The 26,936-nt window shown below is 46.5% G+C and overlaps 2 protein-coding genes across 2 annotated transcripts in view; one reads left to right on the top strand and one right to left on the bottom strand.

Moving 5' to 3' along the window:
- Positions 1 to 4,552, bottom strand: part of NXN (nucleoredoxin) — a 161,109-nt gene extending 156,557 nt beyond the window's left edge. Inside the window, exon 1 of the mRNA XM_058705409.1 lies at positions 4,063 to 4,552. Coding sequence (XP_058561392.1) covers positions 4,063 to 4,434 — 372 coding nt within the window. The 5' untranslated portion in view covers positions 4,435 to 4,552. The remainder of the gene's footprint in view (positions 1 to 4,062) is intronic.
- Positions 4,553 to 19,528: 14,976 nt separating this feature from the next.
- On the top strand, positions 19,529 to 26,159 carry TIMM22 (translocase of inner mitochondrial membrane 22). Its single transcript, XM_058702897.1, has 4 exons — positions 19,529 to 19,881; positions 22,029 to 22,225; positions 23,973 to 24,045; positions 25,428 to 26,159. The coding sequence occupies exons 1-4, from the start codon at positions 19,644 to 19,646 to the stop codon at positions 25,502 to 25,504; spliced, it is 585 nt and encodes a 194-aa protein (XP_058558880.1). The 5' UTR covers positions 19,529 to 19,643; the 3' UTR covers positions 25,505 to 26,159.
- The last annotated feature ends 777 nt before the right edge of the window (positions 26,160 to 26,936 follow it).

Genomic DNA, 26,936 nt, shown 5'->3' with positions numbered 1-26,936 from the left:
GAAGGCAGAAAACCCCATCTTCAAAGCTGTGCTTTTTCCGCTTTTAGCACCATGAAAGTGGTCTGTCAGTGTCCTAGAAGTTATTCTCTTAGTGGTCAGGGTATCGACATTTGAGGGAAGATGAGCTGGGAGAGACGGAGCTATAAAACTGCTTGGGTTGGAGGGCGGGGGGAAGCGCCTGGGTGGCTCAGTCAGTTTAGGCATCCAATTCGGCGCAGATCATGATCTCACAACTTGTGAGTTCAGGCCCCGTGTCGGGCTCTGTGCTGACAGCTCAGAGCCTGGAGCCTGCTTCAGATTCTGTGCCCCCCTCTCTCTCTGCCCCTCCCTGGCTCACACTCTGTCTCTTTGTCTCTCTCTCAAAGATAAAAAAGATTGCCTGGGTTGGTACCAAACCTTGCCCCCATTCCAAAGAGCCAAAGGGATTCCAGTGAATTCTGGAATCAGAGGCCACACCTCTGATTTAGTCTGAACCAAAAGAACCACCCAGAGCAAACAACCCAGACAGGGAAACAGGAAGATTCCCCTTCCCCTGACTGGATCAGGCAGACCGGAGCACGTAGACTGGACCAGAGCCTCCTGAGTGCCACTCATCGGCCCCCAACTTTCTCTTTTCCTTTCTGTCTGGCAGGAAGGTCTAGGGCCAAGCCAGACCCCAGCAAACCTGTCTAAGACCAGTGGTCCTGCACCATTTGATGTCAGTGCACCCACACTGACCAAATGTATTCCATCAGGTATCCAGCCCAGGCAAAATGAAGTCCAGTGGCTTTAAAACCAAACTCTGTGCTGCCCTCTCTGATGCCGAAGCAGAAGATCCTGGGGATCCACTCTCCTGTTCGGCCGGCCAGCAAAGTAACTTATCCCCACCTGAAGGAACACATCAAATTCCCAAAGTCCGAATCATCACCACTTTCCAACTATTCATTTCATTCTCTCTCTCAGGAAATCTGAAAAATGTCTCCCAACAAAAGAAAAAGCAAACCTACTTATTAAAACAAGTCCAACTGCCTTGACTTCCAAGATTATAGGTTTCCTGACAAAACTGCTCTTATAAAGGCAGTCAAAGTTCTATTACCATTTAATTACAATTTCTATACAGCTATTTATATGTGTGTGCTTGGAAGCCAAAAAAATGAAGCTTCAGTTATTTTTGCACCTACCACAAAAGCAAGCAGAAACAGGACAACCTTCCATAAAGCATTTTTTTTTGTTGTTTAAAGATGCTGGAGTCCTTTTATTTGCTGTTTTCTCACAGCTTCAGTCAAGGTGAGCAGAGCCAGGCAAAATGCAAGCCTAACATATATGGTCATCCCCAGACTTTCTTACTACATAAAGGGGAAATTAATAAAAGAAGAAAAAAATACCACACAGCATTTTCTTTCCCCACCATAATCTTTCAATTTTCTTTAGAGAAATGCCAGCCAATAACTAATTAGAACCATATCCTTTGTTATCCCAGTGGGAAGAAGTACATGAATGGTTTGAAGGAACAAATGTTAACGAGAACTTTAAAAAACTTAGTAATCTGGAACTCTGGTTTGCCCTTCAGTGTAAAACAAAATTCTGTTCTTTGAAACTATTATAGTTGGCAAAACAACATGGACAGGGGCCATCAGCAAAAAGGTAAGCGTTCACCGCTCAGCACCCTGAACCGGGGATGCCCTAGGCTTTTCCCTGTTTTTATCACGAAACTGCCATTACAAGCTCACAGACTTCTAAGCATCTCAGTTTCAAACAGAGAGACAAAAACTCAACCTTACAAAAAAGGGAATTGTTTACTTTCTTTGGTTTCAAGGGAGAAAATAATTCCTTTCAGAGGGAGTACATAGCTGTTGTCATTTCTGAAAATATGTTTTCCATAAAAAACACAGCTGGAGTCTTTTTACCTGGCATATCACTATGGATGGTTTCCGGGATCAGACAGACCTTGAGTTGCCTATTCATGAACATCCAGGAGTAGAAACTACCTCTTCAAAAACTGGATTTGTTTTACACAACAAAGTGAACCAGAGGATGTGAGACAGAAAAACTCCGAGCGAAAAATAAATGTTTAAGATGCTATGCACCATGGTTTGGGCACGTTCAGCATTCTGAACTGTATTTTCAAATGAGGGTCTGCCCTGTGTCATCCAGACTCTCATCCTGGTGGAATCGGCAGGTCCAGACTAGGGCCACTTTTTGTGTGTGTGCAGGGGACTAGCCCCGGCAGAGAGAACCAGGCATGGCATATAGCATATGAAATAGTCTCCTTTTTCAAGAAAAAGCTTTAAGTATTTGGAAAACATCGCAATCTGCTCCATGTTTTTACCATCCAGCAAATTTACTTCCTCCACTGTGAAAAAAAACAACAGGCCTCAGGTCTATAAGTTTCCCATCATGTTCACATGAGCTAGAAATCATGTGTATTGCCCAATAAGGACGTTATTTTACACATACTGGTATATACAATAGAAACTTGCCATAACAATAAAAATATTTTTTGGTAAATCACTTTCTGAATATTATTTCTCCCCAAAAGGATCATAAAAACAACCACCAAGGAAAACAAAGAATTCCCATATTTTTAAAGCAAAAAAGGATTGGCCATTCATATTCATGCACTATCAAATATATAACCCAACTATGAGCAAGATCACCTAAAAAGTGATTAAAATGCCAAGTTTTGCCTCTGTGTGGTTAGTGAGCTCATGTTTTTCCAATGTGAAGTTTACAAACTGTATCTGTTAAACTGTATTTCATGCTTTAAATCCTAAATCCGCACCTTACACTATTTGGAGATGATTTACTCGAGACATTTGGGGTCACAATATAAAGCCTTTTGGTCTTACTAAATCTTAATCATGCTTCTCAACAAGACTCTGTAGACATAAAAGAAACACATGGCATGCCGTTACCATCCTCCCCAGAGGCACCTCCACACCCCCAGAACAGCCCTTCTTCTCCTGTCCACTCCATAAACTAAGATTCTCCTCAGAAAGGGAAGGTGCAGGATTCACACGTTGCATCACGCATACAAATTAAGCAAGAACGCTCCAAAACTTTTCCTGCTTCGATTTATGACAAGATTTCCTGAATCCCTTTTATTAAAACAGACAGCTTCATCCAACAGATGCACTCAAAAACCCAAACTAATTTCAGCAGCAAAATGCTGGGAATGAGTAGTTGACAGCGAAGTATAAATTTCCCCAAAGCCTCGTTTTTCCAGTTAACCTAAGGGATCAGTTCAGCATTTAATTTCGAAGTGTGCCAAGACGACAGTGGCCCACCGACCAAGCAACTAAGACCTGCAAAGACGGGTCTGTTCCTGCGCCTGAGAGGCATCTGGGGAGGACTGCTGGACAGGCAGACAATGAAAAGCTCCCCGGTGGCCACTAGTCGAGCCCGCGGGGGCGGAGGGAGGAGGGAGGAGGGGGGAGGGAGAAGGGGAGAGGAGAGAGCGCCCTTCTCACCCAAAGCCACGGTCAGCGGCTGCCTCTCCGGGGCACGGGGCGGCCTGGCCTCGGAGTCCCGGGTCACGGGGGAAGGGGTCCCCTGAAAAGAAGATTCCTCTCAGAGAGAGGAAACTTCCTGGTTTGGGCATTATGGGTAGGGGGCGAGCGCCAACCCCCCACCACTACAGGTATCCGCCGGGAGTCTAGAGGCTGAGGGAAGGAAACAGCCCCTCCCCGCGCCCACGGCGGAGGTTGGGGGTCACGGGGTCAGGACCCCCGGCGCAGCCGCCCACTAAGCAAGGCTCCCGATGCGTGGGGATCTGGCTCTTGGCTTCTCGGGACAGAAGCCGGGATCGGGGGCCTGGGGGTGTCAAACTTCCCCCACCGGCGCGGCCTGGCACCCGCACCGAGGAGTTGCCGCGGGAGCCCCAACCCGGCGGGATCCTCGGACGGAGGCGGGCATAGACAGAGGAAGGCGACACTAAGGGACACGAGGGGAAGCGTGTGCAAAGATACAGGAGCAGGGCCGAGGGGCCGCGTGTTGCGGGTGGGGCCGGCGAACACCCCGCTTCCCCGAACGCGCGGGCTGCGCACCGAGGCCAGGGGCGCCAACGAGGCCCGCGCAGCTCACCTTCCTGTGCTTCTCCTTGTAGGGCAGCGCCAGCCACGGCATGTCCCGCACGAAGTCCTGCCACTGCCGCTGGTCCTGGTCCGAGGACACGAAGACGATCTCCAGGCGGCGCAGCGGCTCGGGCTCCGCGGCCGCCCCGGCCCCCGGCCCCGGCCCGGCCCCGGCCCCCGGCCCGGCCGCGGCGTCCCCCCTCAAGCGGCCGTAGAAGGCGGCCAGACTGCCGCTGAGCTGCGCGCAGGGGGCGCTCAGGCTGCAGCCGAAGTAGAGCCCGAGCAGCGAGATGCCGCGGGAACCCAGCGAGTGCACGTCCACCTCCTCGCCGCCGCCCGTCACCAGCTTCTCGCCGAGCAGCTCCTCCAGGAAGCCCGACATCCTGGCCCACCGCAGCCCGGGCACGCGGGCGGGAAGGCGGCTGCAACCCCGCTCCCTCGGTCCTCGCGGCGGGCGGAGGCAGCGGCGGCGGCAGCGGCGGCGGCTGAGGCGGGCGGCGGGCGAGGGGCAGAAGAGAGCCCCGCCCACCAGGGCCCGCCCCTTGCCCGCCCCTCCGGCCCGCCCCCGGCCCGCCCCCTCCGTGGCTGTCCCGGGCCGCGCTCTGGGCCCTAATCTGCTGCAGCTGGCGATCCCGCGCAGGCTTCCACCGCGTGGCCGAATTGCTCGGGAAAGAGCCCTAGCGAGAAGGCTGGCCGGAAACGCCCCACTCTGAGGGCATGCCCGAGGCTAAGTGCAGAAAGGAGAGGGGTCACCGAGCCGGCCTCTCTGAGGCTGCAGTCGGTGCGGAGCTGGACTGGTCCCCCACCCTCCGAGCTCTCAGTTCTCTCTGGACTTCTCCAAACATTCCCGTAGTCCCCCTACCCGAGTGGTCTCTCTCTCTCTCTCTTTCCCTGCGCAAGGCCTAGCCGGCCATTTCGTACCCCATCTCGGAATGCTTACAAGTACTTAGCATCTATACACAATCACCATTTCATCAGGCTGGGGCTTGCTAGCACTTATTTCTCTATCGTGTGCTTTGTGTATGTTTCGTCTACCTTAAGAGGACTGGAGGACGCCACCTCTTGCATTTCTCGGGTAGCTAGGCACACATGAGGGAGTCCTTGAGACTGGCGAGTGGCTCGTGGGTCGCGCTGTGGGAGCTCAGTCCACAGGTCGCAGTGAGTGGCTCTCTTCCATCTCGGCAAGTGTATGAAACAGATGCCGCAGCAGCTTTAAATCCATGCTGGCTGCACTCCTGAATCGGTTCTATACTTTCTATCAAGTCTGTTGATAGTTAAGACAAATTCTAGGAATTATTTATTTATTTATTTATTTATTGCCAGCTGGCAAGATGCTACCCTATGCTTGGATTGAACAGGTGGTCTGTGGCAAGCCTTCCCGCCCGCCCCCCCCATACACACGAAAAAATAAAATGCATACCGTGCCAACCTGCAATAGAAGAGGACCTTCAGTTGTGTGTGTGCTCAGCTACCAGCAACCCAGTGAAAGGAAAAGACGCCCCTCTCACCGCCCTCCACCCTGCCTTTGGAGGTTATTTCTTGGGCATCTAGCGCCATCTAATGGAAAGAGTGAAAAAACGAGATCCGCCAGAGCCCAGTATGTGAAGAGATACTGGCAGGCAAGCAAAGTATTTCTACTTTATAGCGGCTTTCCACCCACACAAACATACAGACACACACACACATCATAGCACACTTTGCAAGAGTTAATTTAAACCTCAATATCATCGCAAGATTTTGGCACAAATTTTCATGCCTAAGGTTCTCAATTTGTCTAGGCTAGAACAAGGAATTGTCGTTTTTCAGCTCAGTGAAATGTTAACCACACAAACTGATGAAAGAGGTGGAGGTGGGAGCCTAGAGTGGATTGGCAATCCTGAAACTTACACCTGCTTTCTTAGTATCCACCTAATATATCTGCTCACTTCATAAGAATGATCTGTGGATTGAAGACTGCCTTTAAACAAGCAAGATTCCTATCACAAAAAGGAAATTCTGAGTTAAGTCTTAAAGTGTCATGCCAAAATTCCGTGCCACTGCAGGGGCAGACTTACAATAAAACACAAAGGAAACATCACTTTTTACTGAAAATATATTAAAGCTATGAACATAACAGACATTAAGTTATTAGATATCTTTAAAAATCCTGGGGGTGCCTGGGTGGCTCAGTCAGTTGGGCGCCCAACTTCAGCTCAGGTCATGATCTTGCAGTCTGTGAGTTCGAGCCCCACATTGGGCTCTGCACTGACAGCTCAGAGTCTGGAGCCTGCTTCAGATTCTGTCTCCATCTTTCTCTGCCCCTCCCCTGATCTCACTGTGTGTGTGTGTGTCTCTCTCTCTCTCAAAAATAAAATAAAAACATTAAAAAAAATTTTTTTAATCCTGAAAGGAGGGGCATCTGGGTGGCTCAGTCGGTTAAGCGTCCAACTTCGGCTCAGGTCAGGATCTCATGGCTTGTGAGTTCAAGCCCCGCATCAGGCTCTGTGCTGACAGCTCAGAGCCTGGAACCTGCTTCAGATTCTGTGTCTCCTGTTCTCTCTGCCCTTCCCCTGCTCACACTCTGTTTGTCTGTCTGTCTCTCTCTCAAAAATAAACATTAAAAAATTTATTTTAATCCTGAAAGCAGGGGTGACTAGAAGGCTCAGTTGAGAGAACCTGAGACTTTTGATGTCAGTCAAGTCCCACGTTGGACATAGAGATTACTTTTTAAAAAGGGAAAAATCCTGAAAGTCATATTTGAAATACCCATCAGTGGATCAAATTAGGCACCACTGAAATCACGTGAGACAGATAGATCCTACGTTCTGACATTTTCAAATGAACACTGAAGAGATATAAAAGGACTACAAATAAGCATTTATATCCTATGGAAGCAAAGGTGTAGAGGTAGGTGAAGTGGGAATTCGGGGGATCACAAAGTTGGGAAAAGAGTGAAGTCATTATTAGCATACTTAACTTAGGTCCACTAGGTGCAAGTCTGATATAAAGAGGCAGCTTGTTCAGCCTTTTACTTTTATTATTTCACAGGAAAGCACTTTCCACTGGAGTATATCCAAACCAGCATCTGGCACCTGGGAAAGTGAGAGTTTGAGCATACTGCACATGAAATATAAATAAAATTTAGAGAATTGTTGGTGCAGCAGGCCTTGGTTAGAAGCCAAATATCACAGCTGCCTTTTAAAGGGGTGTGGAAAGAGAGGATTTGCAATGGAAATGATTCCAAAATCATAATTCTAGTGGGTGTTTGTTACAAGAAGAAGCCCAAGGAGACTCATTTGGCTTCCTGTAAAGAATAGCCAACATCCTTTGACTTGTGAAAAGCACTCTCTCTGCTTATGCAGTTCAAGAGACCCACTTAAAGATAATGTCCCTACTGGTACTTAGCTAGTCATATTATATGAGTTGACGGGCTATTCTGAAAATTATTATTGTATTAAAATATGTATTAGGGAACCACAACGTGCCTGCCTAACATTGTATGGAACATACACATTTACAGAATTTCCCTTTTGAGAAATTGCATTCTAAGGCACATGATGCCATACAAAACATGTACTGACATATATGTGTTATACACACACACATCTATGTACACACATACATGTCACCTTTAAGATTCATCAAGACCACGTTCCTTGATCTTTGGGTCTAGTAGCATATGTGCACAAAGATGTATGTGGACAGATATTTACTGATCCACTGGTGAAATCAGAAAAAAAAACTGCAAAACTGGAAAGAGCTTAACTGTGCAGCAACAAAAATGATTAAATCATAGCACATTCATTATTTGAACTACAATCTGGTCATTGAAAAGGATTAAGGAAAACTCAATGTATGCTGTATTAGTCCATATTATCCAGAGAAATAGAACCAATATATACAGTGATTTATTATAAGGAATTGGTTCACATGATTAGGGAGGCTGAGAAGTCCATATCTGCACTCCGCAAGCTGGACCCAGGAGAGTTGATAGCAGAGTTCCAGTTTGACTCCAGAGGCCTGAGAACTAGGAGAGGTGAGGGTGTGAGTTCTAGTCTGAGCCCAAAGGTGGAGAAGACTTGTGTCCCAGCGTGAAGACAGGCAGAGAGAACAAATTCTCCCTTACCTCACTTTTTTATTCTGTTCAGGCCTTCATCCAATTAAACAAGACACACATGGGGGAGGACAATCTCCTGATTCGCATGTAAATCTCATCCAGACACACCCTCACAGACACATCCATAATGGTGTTTAACCAAATATCTGGGTACCCGCATCCCAGTCAAGTTGATACATAAAATCAAACATCACAAGTCAACCCTTTGTCAACCTGGCACCCATAAGCGTCTCCTTAAACCATGCTTACTCTTCAAAGAAGACAATGACAAGATCATAATTCCACCTAACATGATACAAATATCCTGTGTATAAATAAAAACACACTAACCTCTTCCCCATAAGAGGTAAAGTTCTTGAGTGACAGACATTTACTCCTCTCCTTATCTAGTAACTTGAATACAATAATTTTAAATTAACAATACTTAAATATATCTTTTTTTTAACGCTTATTTATTTTTGAAAGAGAGAAAGAGAGAGGGCATGAGTGGGGGAGGGGCAGAGAGAGGAGACACAGAACCTGAAGCAGGATCCAGGCCGTGAGCTGTCACCACAGAGCCTGATGCGGGGCTCAAACTCATGAACCATGAGATCATGACCTGAGCCAAAGTCGGACGCTCAACCGACTGAGCCACCCAGGCGCCCTAATACTTAAACACAGCTTAGGTTACATTATAAGTGAATAAGAGAGGTAATAAATAAAGATGTTTGCCAAACATATATGTATCCACACATATTTATAACAATATAAGACAATGACAATCAAGTGGACACATAAAATTAACCATCACATACACTAACATGAAATATCTCTAAAATGTAGCATGAGAGAAAGTAAGGTGCACACTAGGTAGGAAATATGAAGCTACCACCCACAGATTTTTAAGTGGAGAAAAATACACATATGCACACACAAATATGCTTATATGTGGATGAAATACATTTGGAAAGACATTTAAGAAATAGTAACAGGTTGCTTGGGGAAGGAAATTGAAGGACTGGAAATAGGTGTGAGAAAAATCCAGAGGGTTATTATTTTAAGCCCAAGAAAAAAAACTTTTTAAATTTTCAAATAAGGACTTATTCAAAAGATAAGATACTAGGGCCACCTGGGTGGTTCAGTTGGTTAAGCATTCGACTTCAGCTCAGGTCATGATCTCACGGTTTGTGGGTTGAAGCCCTGCCTGGTGCTCTCTGCTGTCAGTGTAGAGAGCCTGCTTAGGATCTTCTGTCTCCCTCTCTCTCTGCTCCTCTCCCGGTCTCTCTCTCTCTCTTTCTCAAAAATAAAGAAAAAATTTTAAAAAAAAAGGTAAGATACTATAAGTGGAGAAAAAAATATGAAAGTACATCAGGACAGGGGCGCCTGGGTGGCTTACTTGGTTGGGTAGCCGACTCGACTTTGGCTCTGGTCAGGATCTCACAGTTCATGGGTTTGAGCCCCGCATCGGGCTCTGCACTGACAGCAAGGAGCCTGCATGGGATTTTCTCTCTCCCTTTCTCCCTGCTCCTCCCCTGCTCGTTCTCTCTCTTTCTCTCAAAATAAATAAATAAACTTAAATACACACACACACACACACACACACACACAAATAAAGCACATCAGGACATCTCAGAATGAAAGAGAAAAAAGGTCTTATACCAAAAAAAGGTATAAGCGGGGGAGGGGCAGAGAGAGAGGGAGACACAGAATCCGAAGCAGGCTCCAGGCTCTAAGCTGTCAGCACAGAGCCCGATGTAGGGCTTGAACCCACAAACTGTGAGATCATGACCTGAGCCGAAGTCAGACACTTAACCACTGAGCCACCCAGGCGCCCCTAATTGTGAGTTTCCTTTAAAAGATTTCACCTGTAGATGAATGCTGTATCACAGCTTTTACATGTTTTATCTGTCCCTTTTAAAAAAGGCTGGTCTTTTGGGAGCGTGGGTGGCTCAGTTGGGTAAGCATCTGACTTCGGCTCAGGTCATGATCTCGCACCAACTTCGTAGGTAACTTCGGGAAGTCACCATTGTATTTCTTTTCACTGTTCATTTCATCTCCCAGCAAAGCAGGAGGAGGCCTCTAGTTCCTGAAGCCTCCTAACGCTTTCCTGAGTTGGAAGCGTAAGGTGCTAGAAAAACATTATGCACATTTCCATCGTTTCCAATACTTTTCAGATCAAGCCAGGATCACAACTTGGCATCACTGTGACCCTAGCGCAGACACCGCAAAGTGGATGGTTCATTAACCGAGTCTGAAGTAGGTCCTAGCAATCCACCAGACTGCCAGATTGTTTGCCAGATCTCCAATAGCTTTGTGTAAGCAAAGCCAAAGCAACAGCACAAGAGATGGTAAGCAAATCTGGATTGCTGGGTATGAGCAAGTAAAACCTCCAAACAATTACGCTGTGGGAGAAATTTGTTCCAGAGCATTAAGACCACCCACCAGAATCAGGCTACGGTCTAAGGATCTCTCACTGGAAACAGCACAGGATGCCTTTGCTCTTACCATAGCTATCGTAGGTCATAGGGAAAAGGCAAAAAGAATTAAGAAATAATAATAACAAATATTTTTTAACAGTTGTCCTTGACTGAGTAGAGGGCACAAGTCAAAGAAATGACACACAGTCAAAAAGTCCGAACTCATCTCTCAAACACTACAGATCACAAATTATTAAGAATGATTCTGAGCCATCACTTCTAGATCCAAAAGAGGTATGGAAAGCAGACAATTGGGAATGGAAATGTTCCAATGAGAGCAAACATGGACTGAAGCCTATTTGTCTTCTTGGGCACAAGCTATAAAAGCAACATTTTGAGTTTAGATTTTATCCTGGCATGGAGAATTCTGAGCAGGGAATTAATCACGTTTCTGTGCTGAGAGATCACTCTGGATGCTTTGGAGGACAGCAAGGTAGTAGGTATGAAGAACAACTAAAATTCTATTAAACAAAACCGACTAGAGCCCAAAATATGGCCGTGGCAATGGATATTAAAAAAGGGGGTGGGGCGCCTGGGTGGCGCAGTCGGTTAAGCGTCCGACTTCAGCCAGGTCCCGATCTCGCGGTCCGTGAGTTCGAGCCCCGCGTCAGGCTCTGGGCTGAGGCTCGGAGCCTGGAGCCTGTTTCCGATTCTGTGTCTCCCTCTCTCTCTGCCCCTCCCCCGTTCATGCTCTGTCTCTCTCTGTCCCAAAAATAAATAAAAAACGTTGAAAAAAAAATTTTTTTAAAAAAAATAAAAAAAATAAAAAAAATAAAAAAGGGGGTGCTTGGGGCGCCTGGGTGGCTTGGTTGGTTCAGCATCTGACTTTGGCTCAGGTCATGTTCTCACAGTTCATGGGTTTGAGCCCTGCGTCATGACAGCTCAAAGCCTGGAGCCTGCTTTGGATTTCATGTCTCCCTCTCTCTGCCCCTACCCCACTCATGTTCTCTCTCTCTCTCTCAAAAATAAATAAGCATTTAAAAAAATTTTTTTTAATTTTTAAAAGAAGGGATGGATTTGAAAAACAGTCAGATGGTATCTAGGGGATGCAGCATGCAAAGAGTTTAATCCTAATTAAATTCATGGAATCGCCATTTCACCTAGATGGGAAACTCAGTAAGACTACATTTGGGGAGGAAAATAAATTCTAATTTAGATCCACCTGAACCCAGTAGTCCCATAGAAGCTTCCACCTGTGGTGGCCCAATAAAAGCCACACACACACTTAGGTGAGCTCTCTGGTCTGTCTCTCAGATCTGCTCCCCTGGCATCAGAGACCCTGATTTGGGATCCAACTCCACCCCCCCCCACAACTGCTCCCCTGATAGGTTCAGGCTCTTCTGTGCTTTCTGAGGCCTCCTACTTGGCTTCTGCTCCCAGTTCATGGGCAAGAGTGTTTCCTGCCAACCCCCACACTGGTGCTGCCTCCTGAGACCTCAGGGAGCCCCCACCCCCAGGCCAAAGCCCCTTCTCCTGGGTAGGGGTGGAGGGATGGAAGTTCTTCTCTAAAGCCCAGGTTGGCCTCCGCATCCTGAATCCCAGACCTGCTTCCAATCCTACAAACTCTTCTTGACCTACACCTGAACAATCCATTTATTTATTTAATTTTTTAAGAAGTTTATTTATTTTGAGAGAGACAGCACAATGGGGGAGGGGCAGAGAGAGAGGGGAGAGAGAGAATCCCAAGCAGGTTCTGCACTGTCAAAGCAGAGTCGTACACGGGGCTCAAACTCACGAAACAGTGAGATCATGACCCGAGCCAAAACTAGGAGTCAGACACTTAACTGAATGAGCCACCCAGGTGCCCCCTGAGCAAGCCCATCTTATTCTTTAGTCTGATTGGAGGCCTGCCTGCCAGTGTTCCTTATAGATCAACAGTGCTCTCGAGTGGCAGGTGATCGATCAGCTGTCCAGGGGTTATAACGAATAATACAGAAGTGCGCTTGCCCTGTGCCCTGGCGCCAGCAAAGCCGCACCCTGTGCTCCTCCCAGAAAAGCTCATTCTCAACCCAGAGGACCTCCAGCCTTTCTCCTTTGGCCATGAAAGTAGTATCAGGACATGGAGCTGTGCACTGCCCCAGCCCTTCTTGCAACCCTTGATGAAAAATCATGTTGTGCAGCCTTCTGAACTGAATAGCCACTGCGTACTTAGAGGGGCCTTTTTTGACGCTCATCCTCTGAGAAGGTGCAGGTAGTCCCTGGTGCTACAGTACTGCCTTTGGACCAAAAGCAAGAAGTGTACTTAAAAGCCCCAGAGGAGGGGCGCCTGGGTGGCTTGGTCGGTTAAGCGTCCGACTTCGGCTCAGGTCATGATCTCACGGTCCGTGGGTTCGAGCCCTGCGTCGGGCTCTGTGCTGACAGCTCGGAGCCTGGAGCCTGTTTCAGATTCTGTGTCTCCCTCTCTCTCTGCTCCTCCCCTGTTCATGCTCTGTCTCTCTCTGTCTCAAAAATAAATAAACGTTCAAAAAAAATTAAAAAAAAAAAAAAAAAAGCCCCAGAGGAGCTCCTGGGCCACATCTTGTCCACACAACAGGTCCAAAATGATACCAAACATGGTGTTACATTCATGGAAGTAAGAAGCCCTCTCTTTTATTATTATTAGTAATCTCTACATCCAACATGGGGTTCAAACTCACCACCTGGAAATCAAGAGCCACATACTCTACTGACTGAGCCAGCCAGGCGTCCCAGAGGCCCTCTCTTTCTAATCATCAGTCAGGATTTCCTGGAAATTTCCTACACATTACCAGCACTTCATGTCTTACTTTTCTGCCTTATTTTCCCTCATTTACCGGTTTCCTCAGAAATAGGAAGGTGCTCTCGGTTCCCAAAGCTTGCTTGTAGTGAGTGGTATGCTGGCAGATGTTGAACAATAATCACAGAAAAGCTTTGACTTACAACATTTACTGATTTCTATGGTGTAAATATTTCCATCATGGCCAACTTCAAGCCACCAACATGATGTCACTGATCACAAAGCTGAGAAGAAATGCCAGCAGGACACCCATTAAGGAGCATTTCTATTACACGGGTACAATAAGCATTAATAGCCTCAAGGGCACAGACGATAAGGCTGGTTCACAGGCTCCTCCAAGGCTTCCCAGGTGTGATCTGAAACCGGCCCCCACACAGGGAGCAGGGAGAGACCGAAGCAAGAGGCAGGCCACCAGACTGCTGGGTGGAAAGTTTAATAAGCAAGGGAACAAGGCTAGTCATGGGAAGCCATGAGGTGCAGGTCTCCACGCCCACTCGCCACACTTACAAGTTGAGACAGAGGCCTCACCTGGGTTCAGTCATGTATGCCGTCCAGTTGCTCTGAACACCACCGAACTACCTCAAGGCTGTGTCCTTGGAGCAGCCTCTGGGAGTGAGGGCGTCCAGCAGAACCCACATTCCAAAACCAGAGGAGGGGCTGAGGAGCTCCGAGGGCCTGGATCCAGTTCACTGGTCATCAGCAGTCACGTTTTCTCCATGACCTCCCCCAACAAATAAGAAAGTGGAGTAAAATATTCAGGAAGTGATGAGTGCTGAGTATATATTGCCTTTATTTTTAGTAGGATTTAATTGTAAGTGTATATAATTTAAAATAATGGCCATGCTTAGTGGTCCTGAGTGGCTCAGCCAGTTAAGTGTCTGACTCTTTGATTTCGGCTCAGGTCATGATCTCATGGTTTGTGAGCTTGAGCCCCTGCATCGGGCTCTGCGCTAACAGCGCAGAGGCTGCTGGGGATTCTCTCTCTCTCCCTCTCTCTCTGCTCCTCCCCTGCTCGTTCTCTCTCTCTCTCTCTCAAAATAAATAAATAAATAAATAAATAAATAAATAAATAAATAAATAAATAAGAACTATGGCCATGCTTAATAACCAGTTAAAAGAAATCCCAAAAATTCAATAATCAGTTCTTATGAATAAGCTGGAGCTGGCCCCGGCACCCCACTGCTGGTAACAGACTCTTCCGGAAATCCATGGCTGGGGCAAGGGTGAAGAGTAAGACCAAACTTTAAGAGGATGTCAAAAAAACTCAATAATCAAGAGAAATACTATTTTATTTTATTTATTAAACAAATAAATTTGTTTATTTATTTTATTTTTTACTTATTCATTTATTTAAGCAATCTGTATCCCTCACATGGGGCTTGAATTTACCACCTCGAGATCAAGCGTCACATGCTCTACCAACTGAGCCAGCCAGGTGCCCCAAGATAAATAATATTTTAATGCAATGTTTTAAAAACCAAAATTATGAAGAAAACAATCCATGATGAGCAATTTACCAAATTTTAAATAGAGGATCAGTGGGAACTTTGAGGGTGTGAGCCTGGAACAATCCATGATGAACAATTTACCAAATTTTAAATAGAGGATCAGTGGGAACTTTGAGGGTGTGAGCCTGGAACCGGGGTGGTGGGGGGCGTTGTCCACCAAGTGAAGTCACCTATCTAATGCAGAAAAGAGAGTTCAACCTGGAAAGAGAGTCTTATTTTTTTTAATGTTTATTTATTTATTTTGAGAGAGAAAGCAAGCAGCGGAGGGGCAGAGAGAGACAGAGAATTCCAAGCAGGCTTTGCACTGTCAGGGCAAAGCCCGGCTCGGAACTCAATCCCAGGAACTGTGAGATCATGACCTGAGTGGAAATCAAAAGTCAGGTGTTTAACTGATTGAGCCACCCAGGTGCCCCTGTTATCTCAAAGTTTTAGAACCTCAAGAGATAAGGATCACCAAAGAAAGTTTTTCAGAAGTCTAAATTTTATGCCATTAGTAATAAAGCAGTGATTATTATTCACAATCAAATTAGCTACACTGATTTTTCAGCCCTCCTCTAGAAATGTTTATGTTATTCTTTTTGCTTCAAAAGTCCAAACGGTAGAGAATTTATCCTGCCTCTCTTAGAGGAGTGGACAGAGGGAGGTTCCTCACAGGACATGGCTTGACCACTGCTTCCAAGAAGTGGGGTGATTTGATAATGTGCTTTTGAAAACCCACATGATTAGATAGAAACCATTTTTAATATAAATGATTTTCAATCACAACTTTGAGATATTGAAAGGTATTACTATATATGTTAAATATCAAGTAACAAGGTAGCAAAATATCTTAGGATTTGGAGAAAAGTGTATGAACTTTACAAGAAAAAAACACCTTATGCTTTCGGGTGCTTTGGTGGCTTAGTTGGTTAAGCATTTGACCTCGGGTCAGGTCATGATTTCCTGGTTCATGAGTTCAAGTCCCGCATCGGGCTCTGTGCTGACAGCTTGGAGCCTGCTTCAGATTCTGTGTCTCCCTCTCTCTCTGCTCCTCCCCTGCTCACGTTCTGCCTGTCTCTCTCTCTCAAAAATAAACATTAAAAAAAAACACTTTGTCCTTTTGATCCTTTGCTTTCTTGTAACTTGAATGGATTCTCTTTAATTTTTTTTAGGTTTTAAAATTTTTTATTTTTTTAAAGTTAACATGCATAAAAGGAAACTGAATAACACAAGAAGCAAAGAACAAAGTCATCCATAATCACAAGCAGTTTACCAGCAGACTTCTAGGTCTTTAAATTTTTTTAATTTTTATTTATTTTTGATAGAGAGAGACAGAGTGTGATCAGGAGAAGGGCAGAGAGAGACAGAGACACAGAATCCAAAGCAGGCTCCAGGCTCTGAGCTGTCAGCACAGGGCCCGATGTGGGGCTCGAACTCATGAACCGTGAGATCATGACCTGAGCAGAAATCAAGAGTCGGATGCTTAACCAAATGAGCCACTCAGGCAACCCAGTCACTTCTTATTAATATCTTCTTCTTCCATGAGTTTCTCAGACACCATATTTCCATCCTCAGCTCCTAGAGATCCTTTGGCTTTGGAGGTCATGGGCCAAGGCCGTTTAAAAAGAAAGACACTTGTCTAGTACCCACTATCTACAGTGAATCAGTTGGCTATTCAGAATATCTATGTGGCCATACCTCCTGCCAGCAACAGGACTATTCAGATTACTCACCGTTACCAAATTCATGTACAGTTCAAGTCCACATAGGACACAATGCACTTTCCACTAGGACCTCCTTATTCTATCCCACTTGTGCTATTTCTTTGACTCTTGGGCTCCTGCGGCACGCTGAGAGAACTACAGGCGAGCTGGGGTCTCCTGGCCACCTGGGGTATGATATATGACCAGACCATCCTCCCATTCATCCAGAGTCCTTTCAAGTGATGAGTCAGATACTCAGACACTCAGAGTGTTCTGACTCTCCCTACAACACTTCCCATGAAGGGTTCATTTTTAACTGCCTCCTGTTCTCTCTGACCCACTGAGATGCTCCCCCTATCCTTGTGGCCAGAACAGACATCTTGGAGTGGGGAACCAACCTGTCATATGAGGCTGCTGGACTCCCCATGATGCCAGGGCCAGATAAAGTCCCTAGACTACCGGCAAAGGTTCAGCCCAGGGAAACAGACATGGGAAACCACTTCTCACTTTCAGAATATACTTGAAGAGGTTCAAGTTTTCCATCAGGTGAAACCCATTCCACCTATGGAAGGAGATGGGTGGGTAGAGAGAGATACCAGATCAGTGTCTGTAACTGTTCTCTCCCCATCTATGATCCAGGCCAAGGATGTTCTGTAAAAGGCTCCCTCCTTCATGTGCCTTGGCCACATGAAATTTCTCCACGTGCTGACCTGGATCTCACCGGAACTCTAATGCATACCCTTCATCTGGGGATTGATTATTGCTCTCTAATTAGCCCCATGGGTTAATTATTTAAACCATCCCTTGCTTTCCAAGGCTGCCTTGCCTGGGACTTGCCTGTGGCTGGGGTGGGGGTGGGGCTGTCCCAACTTCTCTCAAATCCATCTGTGGCTCTTACAACCTCAGCATGAATCAGAGCCCTGGGCCCCTCACTCATCTGGAAGGAAAGGGTGGCTAGCAGGGTGTGTTGAGTTAGAGGTGCCTATGGGAAACGTCTGGTTCTTGTGCTTGTAAGAAAGGTCTAAGTTGGAGATGAAGATTTGGGAGCCATTAATGCATTAGAGATGGCAGTAGAAGCCACAAGGATGACTTGCTCCGGTGGAGTGAGTTGCATGAGAAGAGAATAAAGGATGAAGCCCTGGAGGACCAACAAGAAAAGGTCAGGCAGAGGTGCCTGCAAAGAAGACTGAGCAACTGGAGAGGCTGCAGCAAAACTAGGAGAGAGAGGTGCTCACCAAAAATACGGAGAAATCTCCGAAAAGGAGGGAGGAGGGGCGCCTGGGTGGCCCAGTCAGTTAAGCCTCGGACTTTGGCTTAGGTCACGATCGGTTCATGGGTTCGAGCCCCACATCTGGCTCTGTGCTGACAGAGCCCACTTCAGATCCTCTGTCCCCTCCTCTGTCTGCTCCTCCCCCGCTCATGCTCTCTCTCTCCCTCTCTCAAAAACAAATAAACATTAACAAAAACTTTTTTTAAAAAAAGGGGGTGCCTGGGTGGCTCAGTTGGTTAAGCATCTGACTCTTGATTTCAGCTCAGGTCATGATCTCACAGTTTGTGAGTTCAAGGCCCTAGTCAGGCTCCACACTGACAGTGCACAGAGCCTGTCTGCTTGGGATTCTCTCTCTCTTCCTCTCTCTCTGCCCCTCCCCTGCTCATGTTCTGTCTCTCTCTCAAAATAAGTAAATAATTTTTAAAAAAAATTTTTTTAAAGGAGGGGAGGGCACCTGGGTGGCTCAGTTGGTTAAGCCTCTAACTCTTGATTTTGGCTCAGGTCATGATCTCACTGTTCGTGAGTTCGAGCCCCACATAGATTCTGTCTCCCTCTTTCTCTGTCCCTCCCCTGCTTGCTCTCTATCTCTCTCAAAATAAATAAAAATAAACTGTAAAAAAAAAAATGAGGGAGGAGTCAACAGTGACAAATGTTGAGAAGTCTAGTAAAATGAGGTCTGAATTAGATTCAACAACTGGGAATCCACGCGGGACCTTCAGAGCAGCTCATTTAGTGGCCTGGTGGGGACAGAAGCAGGGCAAATCATACGCTGTGCTTGGCTGCACAGAGCACTCTGGGTACCAAAGAAGCATCTCTGCCTATGTTGCCTGGCAACGCTCACCACCTCTGTTTGCATTTATGTTTCTCTTAGCTATTACACTCAAATAATACACTGCTGGATCAGTGCGACAGTATGGGATCTATTTTAGTACCATAAAAGCTACTGTAAAAGTTTTTCTGGGTTCATATATAGTACTATTTCACAGTTTACCTTTAGATTCTGAGTTTGCAAGCTGGTAAAAACTTTAATTGGTTTAACATAATATAAATCAGGCTTCCCATGGCAATGCTAGCCCTACGTCCCCAATTCCACTGACAACAACTGGCTGGAGGGAGTAGCAGCCTCAGCCTTGAGGCTGAGCCATTCGCCTCCACCTCCTACCATCCTTCCGATTTTTCTTATAGTTGGCTAGCTTAGCTCATTTGTTCACTCATTTGTTGGGCCCCTTATCTCTCTCCTCAAAGGTTTAACTGTCAAACAAAACATATATTGCATACATTTGTATCACGCTTTCACACTTATTTACAAAACACCTTCCATCATTTACCTCTCACAACCCCCTTCTTCAAGGAATGATTAGGCTCGAAAAGCAGTGGCGAGGCGCGTGCGTCCCCTGCCGTCACTCCGGCGCTCTGCAGCCTCTCGGGCGTGCTACCGCTCCCCACCCGGTCAAGAGTTCCAGAGGAGGCCGCCAGGCGAGTGCCCGCGCAAAGCTTCCTGGGAAATGCCTGGCCTACAAATCCCGGTACCCCCCGCGCAGCAGGCCCGAAGCAGAGGGCGCTTTCTGTGGACTCTAAATCTTGTTTGTCAGTGCCACTGGATACTGCACGAGACCGATTCAGTATTCCCAAGAGGCTTTGGGGGAACATGATATCTCTTCCGCCCGGTGCGCACGAACGGACTTTACTTCCGCAGCTTCTTGGTCTTGCTGGTTGTGGCGAATCTGCCGTTGCGTCACGGTGGCTAGGCGCGCAGGCCCTCAACGGGAAGCTTGCGGAATCTGCTGCGGGAAGAACGCCCGGGTTTCTTGAGCATCTACAGTCATGGCGGCGACTGCCCCCAGTGCGGGGGGCTCCGCGCCTGAGGCGGCAGGTTCCGACGAAGCCCCGCTACAGTACAGCCTTCTTCTGCAATACCTGGTGGGCGACAAGCGTCAGCCCCGGCTTCTGGAGCCTAGTAGTTTGGGTGGGATCCCGAGCCCCACCAAGAGTGAGGAACAGAAGATGATCGAGAAGGCAATGGAAAGCTGCGCCTTCAAGGCAGCGCTGGCCTGCGTGGGAGGTGAGGCAAGATTGGGGGGCGGGGGGAGCATTGGGAGGCTGAGGGCTTGGATGGCAGAGGGGTCCTCTGCCAAGAAGACCACGCGCCTGGGAGGCGAGGAGCCTGTGGACCTCGACCTTGACTACACCCCTGCCTCGATCCATGAACTCGAGTAGACCCACTGTAAGCCCTGAGGTTAGTTTTCGCCTCTGGAAATTGGATCAGAGAATCGGTATTGTTCGGGCCGGGGCCTGGAGGTTGGTTATAAAATGCTTGGCTTCGTTCATTCATTCGTTGATTCGCTTTTAAATAAGGATTCTTTCAACAAATTGTCATAAGCAACTATCACATGCTTGGTAGTGGAGGGACAGGGGGAGACAAGACAAGAGCCTGGTTCTCATGAAGCTAACATTTTAATATATAGAGAAACAAGAATGTTGAGAACGAACCTGGCAAAAGAGTGCTGCAGACAAACGGGAACAGCAAATGTAAAGGGTCTGGTAGGAACCAGTCTGAAGTCTGAAAAACGGAAAGGCCATTGACGCCAATGTGATTAGATGGCGGTGAACAAGGGGGAAAGACGTCTGGCGTTGGCCCTTTTCTTTTTTCCTTTTTTTTTTTTTTTTTTCTTTTTTAAACCTTTTGAGGATTTGAGAATGTATGGTGTGCCTCTTGTAAAAAGGTTGGCCACATCTGCAGAGGAGTTGAAATCTCATTGAGAATGAAAGACAATCCAGAAACAAATATGGCGAGAGTTGCAGATGTAAAGTATAGTTGAAAGCAAAGAGAGGGGTTTTGTTTTGTTTTGTTTTTGGTTTGGGGAAGGCTACAAGAGGAGGTGAGATTGCAGCTGTTATCTTAAAGGATTGAGAGAATGGGAGTAGACTAAGAGGAAGAGAAATGTCCTTTCAAGTTGCAAGTGGGGTTGAGTATTTGGGCATTTTGCCTATAGGCATTAGGGCGGTAATTGATGAACTTGATGACCCAGCACTGAATGTAGTGAAGCAAAGTCTGGTGCTTCGGGAGACCATATAGGGAATTGGCTAAAGTGAAGCTCTGTGAGGCCTGGCCTCGGTCTTTGTTCATCATTGTGCCTGACTGTAATACATCACTTGCATATTTGTTGAAATGATGAATAAGTCTTTGTAGTGCTCCAGGGTGGAAGTGATAAAGGCCCTAGACTAGGATGGTAATTGTGAAAGTACGGTTGTAGAGGAAAGCAAAGAGGCAGTCAGAAATGCCCTTGAGGGGGAGCCTGGGTGGCTCAGTAGGTTAAGCAGCTGGCTCTTGGTTTGGGCTTGGGTCATGATCTCACGGTTTGTGGGATCGAGCCCCAAGTGGGGCTCTGCGCTCACAGCACAGGGCCAGCTTGGGATTCTCTCTCTCCCACTCTGTCTGCCCCTCCCCTGCTCTTGCACACTTACGTGCACTCTCTCTCTCTCAAATAAATAAACTTTAAAAAAAAAGAAAAGAAATACCCTCGAGGTTTGAAGTGAGAGTGACTGGAAAGAAGGAGCCATAAGTAAGAAAGTCTGGACGGGAGATGCCCATGATTTCATTAAACATTGACCTTGATGTGATGAGAGGACATGTATATGGAAATGCCCAGCAGGCTCAGGAAGGCTCAGGGAGATGGGGACAGCACTGTAGGATTTGCCACTTGGCAGCTTTGTGACCTTAGGGAAGTTATTCCCTGAGCCTCAGTTGCTTCAGCTACAGAATGGAGAGGATAATAGTATGTACCTCATGGGACTATTGTGGAGAATAAATGAAGCTGTGACAATAAAGTGTCAGAGTACTTGGCACATGGTACTCAGTGACAGTTATGAATGTCACCATTGTCACAGGAGTGGTATGCAAAGTTAACAGCTGAATGTCTGAGTATAGACAGAATGAAAGGTTAAAGATTGAATCTTGAGGAATGTTAGACAATGAAAGGAGGAAGAAATCCAAAGGGAGACCAAGAAGAAGCTGTCAGCAAGGTAGTTCTTAGCTTGTGTGATGTGGAAACCAGGTAAGTGGAGAGCTTGAGTGGCAAGGTGGAGTGAGGGGGCAGCAGGGAGCGTCCTCTTTGCTGGTGGCCATCCAAAATGTGCTATTCGAGTAGGACCTCATTACGGTAACCCAGAAAACATGCCAAAGAAATCTTCATCTCTGTTTGTTTTTAGGATTTGTCTTGGGAGGTGCATTTGGGGTATTCACTGCCGGCATTGATACCAATGTGGGCTTTGACCCTAAGGATCCTTATCGTACGCCGACAGCGAAAGAAGTTCTTAAAGACATGGGGCAGAGAGGGATGTCCTACGCCAAAAATTTTGCCATTGTGGGCGCCATGTTTTCTTGCACTGAGTGCTTGGTAGAATCTGTAAGTGTCTCTGCCTTCTGAGAAAGCCTTGCCTGTGCCATATTATGACTTCTAAAGAGAAATGCTCTGAATGTTAATTAGAAAGCAGATCAGAAATGTCTGGTACTCGCTAAATTGAATTTCCATTAGTCCATAATGTAAACTTCTCGTGCATTTATGATTTGGGATTGTGTTATTTTTTACTTCTTTTTGTAAGCTAGAAGTTAATGATTTTATTTTTTTAAGTTTTTAAAATTCTAGTTAGTTAACATACAACGTAATATTAGTTTCAGGTGTACAATGTAGTGATTCAACAATTCCATACAACATGGGGCTCAAACTCACAACCCTGAGGTCAATATTCACACTGAGCCAGCCAGGCACCCTAACAGTTCTATTTTTAACTTTCTGAGGAAACTCCATACCCTTTTCCAGAGTGTCTGCACCAGTTTGCATTCCCACCAACAGTGCAAGGGGGTTCCCCTTTCTCCATATCCTCACTAGTACCTGTGGTTTCTTGTGTTGTAGATTTTAGCCATTCTGACAGGTGAGAGGTGATACCTCGTTTAGTTTTGATTTGCATTTCCCTGATGATGAATGATGTTGAGCATCTTTTCATGTCTCTGTTAGAAGTTGGTTGGGGGGCCTGGGTGGCTCAGTTGGTTAAGTTTCCAACTTGGCTTCCACTGAGGTCATGATCTCACAGTTCATGGGATTGAGCTTTGCATTGGGCTCTGTGCTGGTAGTGCGGAGCCTGCTTGGGATTCTCTGTCTCCCTCTCTGCCCCTCCCCCACTTGCACTGTCTCTCTTTCCAAATAAATTAATAAAAAAAAAAGTTGCTTAATGATTTTATTTAAAAAAAAATTTTTTTTTTTAATTTATTTTTGAGACAGAGAGAAAGCACAAGCTGGGGAGGAGCAGAGAGAGAGGGAGACAGGAACTGAAACAGGCTCCATGCTGATAGCACAGAGCCCGATGTGGGGCTCAAACCCACGAGCTGTGAGATCATGGCCCAAGCAAAAATCAGAAGCTTAGCCGACTGAGCCACCCAGGTGCCCCTAATGATTTTATTTTTTAAATTAAAAAAATTTTTTTTATAATGTTTTTATTTATTTTTGACAGAGAGAATGAGAGACAGAGCATGAGCCAGGGAGGAGCAGAGAGAGAAGGAGACACAGAATCTGAAGCAGGCTTCAGCCTCCAGGCTCAGATGTCAGCACAGAGTCTGATGCGGGGCTCAAACTCATGAACTGTGAGATCATGACCTGAGCCGAAGTCAGACACTTAACTGACTGAGCCACTCAGGCACCCCTAAGTTGTTTTTTTAATTAATTTATTTTTGAGGGAGAGAGAGTGTGAGAGAGGGAGGCATAGAGAGTGAGAATCCCAAGATTGAGATGCTGGGCTCAGTCTCATGAACTGTGAGATGATGACCTGACCCCAAATCAAGAGTCCAATGCTTAACCAATTGAGCCACCCAGGCACCCCAGAGGTTGGTTAATGATTTTAACCATGGGACTTATTGGAGAACCAAAGAGATTTTGATTACTTGTCAAATTGTATGCTTGGTTTCTGCACTCTGATACCACCTTCAGGAAGCATCCAAGAACACATTCAAATTAGGAACTGTACTTTTGAAAGCAAAGAAGATTAGGTTTCCTTTGGGGAGGGACTAATTTGGCCAGCTAGAAACGCTGTGTTTTTTCCCCCTTAATCATCTTGTCTGGCTTGTTTCTTTGGCTCTAAACTGCACTTCTCCACCCACAGTACCGGGGAAAATCAGATTGGAAGAACAGTGTCATTAGTGGCTGCATCACTGGAGGAGCCATTGGTTTCAGAGGTTAGTAAACAACTCTCACATGGTTTTCTTTGTGGCTTCGGACAACATGCTGTAGTTAACATTTCCAAATGTATGAGTGTTTCAGGGACAGCCCAAGGCATATGTGGACACTTGATATTCTTCCCTCTGAGAAGTAAATCACATTTACTTTTGTATTAACTTCATTTTGGAAACTTCTAGCGTCTAGGTCACGATTTTTCATCTTTGGCACTATTGACATCTTGGACATGTAAATCTTTGCTGGAGGGAGAGTAGGGCTGTCCTTTGCATTGTGGGATGTTTAGCAGCAACCCTGGTCTCTACCCACTAGATTCTAGTAGCATCCCTTAGTTGACCACTGAAAGTGTCTCTAGACATTGCCAGATTTCCCCCAGGGGACAAAATCACCCATGGCTGAGATTCACAGAAGGATCTAGATCTTGGAACTGGGCTCACGTTGAAAAGACGGGAAGAACTTCCTCCCAGTAATTCCTGGAATGTGTTGCTCTGCAGGATAAGTACGGAAGCATGGCTAGGTCTCACTCAGCTCCCGAGAGCCCACTTATTCCAAACGGCAGGCCGCGCTGAACTCGCAGCTCTGTGCATTTCAAGTAGCTAAGACATTTTTGTTAATACTGTACAATTGTCAGTTTTAATATTGTATGTAAATTATACAGTCATGTCTTTTCACGTTGAAGATTCTTAGACTCCTACCCGTGGAAAGCCAAATGTCAGGTTGTCAGCCGTAAACAACAAAGAAACCAGTCCCCTGCACTTCTCCCTGTTGGCGTGCCCGTCAAGAGTGTGATATGGGGTGTCAGTGTCTGGACTCTGCACAGTGTCCATTGCTGGGCCACTCTCCCCTGTGCCGTGCCCTGATTTACCCAAATAGCCTGCTTTCTCATTCTCTGAGAGGCAGGATGATTTGCTGTCCTTAAAAGCTGCTTTTGCTCCTCTGACAGCCATTTGTGATTTATAGAGTAGCTTTTCCTCTGGTCTTCCCATCGCTCCGCTTTGTCAGGGACTCTGAGAAGCCTGGCTCCCTCTGGGACTGCTTTGATCACCTTCCCAAGAATTTATTTCATAAACAAATCAGGGTAACAGGCTGTGTGCTTTCACTTGCTTCCAAGGGCTGGTTCTCTTAACCAGTTTCCTGCCTGTGAGGGGCTATTTCATGAAGCTGCAAATAGTCATTCTTTGGAGTGAGAAAAGCCAAATGCACACTTATATAAAGCACACTAGAGTAGATTGTATACACAGCTCGTTGAAGTCTTGTGGATCTGATGGGTTTGTTGAATGACTTCGAATGCTTCCACAGTTTCTTGCATTCATGGGGCAGGCACACTCCTGAATGCGGCCTGTGTTCGTCACTACACGTAACGCCATTTCTGTTTGCTTTACAGCGGGCTTAAAGGCCGGGGTCATTGGTTGTGGAGGTTTTGCTGCTTTCTCTGCTGCGATTGATTATTACCTACGGTGAGAGTTATTGCCTCCAGGGAAGGACAGTGCCAGCCCAAGATTAGAGCTGTTCCGTGGAGGGCAGTTTCTGTACCACTCCGAGGCACTTGCTTCCGAGACCGAAGACCTTTGTTTTCCCTCGTGTAGTTGGTGTGGTGAGGGAGCCACCTGGCTGCTTTCTGCCCCCAGCCTCTGAGTGGCCATACTGTCTGCTCCTAGGTTCTAGCCACGCCTAGTGGGGGATGTGCCATGGCAGCCTCTCTCTCTCGGGCAGATCAGGAGTCAGTGTGTTGACTTGTAGGAATTAAGCTCCCCAAAGCTCAGTCCTGACCACAGCTGGCCCTCTGGTTGTTTGGTGCTGGGAACAGAGGCGACTGGACGTACACCAGGAAGTTCGGAGCTCCAGGCAGTCATCCATCTCACACGAGGGCAGGGCACGGCGAATTTACACCTTCTCTCCCATTTTGTCATTATGTTTAGTGTTGTCTTTGTTTAAAAAAATTATATTACAGTTTAAAAGGTTGGTTAGTTTTGGGGTGGTGAGGGGGGGATAATGACAGAGTGAGTCTTTGGTTCTGCCCCTGGAGCCGGAGTTGTCTTGTCCCCTCCTCTTCCACTTCCCATTATAAATAATAAAGGCCGTTCATACCATAAAATGAATGAATAAATAAAAGGTGGTTTATTTTTATTTTCAAATTTCACAATTCCCAAAAATGGTGCCAGGTAGCCCAGAGGTTGAGAAAGCACCTGAGCGTCTGGGTACATTTGATTCTCAGGGCTTGCAGAGGAGTGTTTTCTGAGTTTGTTACTTCAGCCAGGGCCTGCCCTCCAGGAAGCCCAGCCTAGCCGTGGCCCAGGATGCATCGGAATTCCACGCATAAGCCCTGGCCTCTTCTAAAAACCCCACGGGCCGTCTGGTGGGAAGGCCAGCAGTCTGAGCCATGTTGGTTTTAGGCTCTGACCGCTGGACCAGGCCCAGCTCAAGGACACAACGTGCGCAGGGTCCCGCTGTGGTCCTGCTAAGTCACAGCAGCTGCTGGTGAAGATCGGCTGTTCACCACCACGCTCATTCTCTGGTATCAGGTTATGTATTTTTGTAAAACACATACTACAGATGTATTTTAACATCTTATTTTTTTTTATTTGATCTAGTGGCCTTTTTCTGACAACAGAAGCTCATCCTAATTGTGTGCCCTGGGGCAAAAGAAAATAGGCTTTTGGATCTGCCCTGAGACCTTCTTTACTCTGGTGCTTCAGTGATGACATGAAGGTGATGAGCTCAGGCTCTGCCACTTGGGGGCAGGCAGGTAGGCTTTGTGGGGCTGTATAATTCCAGCCGCCTTCGGCCAGCAGTAACGCCTCCTGTTTTCTACTGCACGCTAACTTCATCTTTTCTTTTTTCTTTGCTTTCTTTCCCCCCCTTCTGGTGTCTTCTAGCTCAGCCACCCTTAACC

Source organism: Neofelis nebulosa, chromosome 16, assembly GCF_028018385.1.
Source record: "Neofelis nebulosa isolate mNeoNeb1 chromosome 16, mNeoNeb1.pri, whole genome shotgun sequence".
Taxonomy (NCBI): Eukaryota; Metazoa; Chordata; class Mammalia; order Carnivora; family Felidae; genus Neofelis; species Neofelis nebulosa.
The sequence above is the reverse complement of the archived record's forward strand: the minus strand, read 5'-3'. Positions and strand labels throughout refer to the sequence as shown.

Bases quoted from the DNA above. Each gene is read 5' to 3' on its own strand.
- TIMM22 (XM_058702897.1), top strand. From the start codon at position 19,644: ATGGCGGCGACTGCCCCCAGTGCGGGGGGCTCCGCGCCTGAGGCGGCA. The intron at 19,882-22,028 runs GTGAGGCAAGAT...GTTTGTTTTTAG, and splicing joins AGCGCTGGCCTGCGTGGGAG to GATTTGTCTTGGGAGGTGCA. The intron at 22,226-23,972 runs GTAAGTGTCTCT...CTCCACCCACAG, and splicing joins CTGAGTGCTTGGTAGAATCT to TACCGGGGAAAATCAGATTG.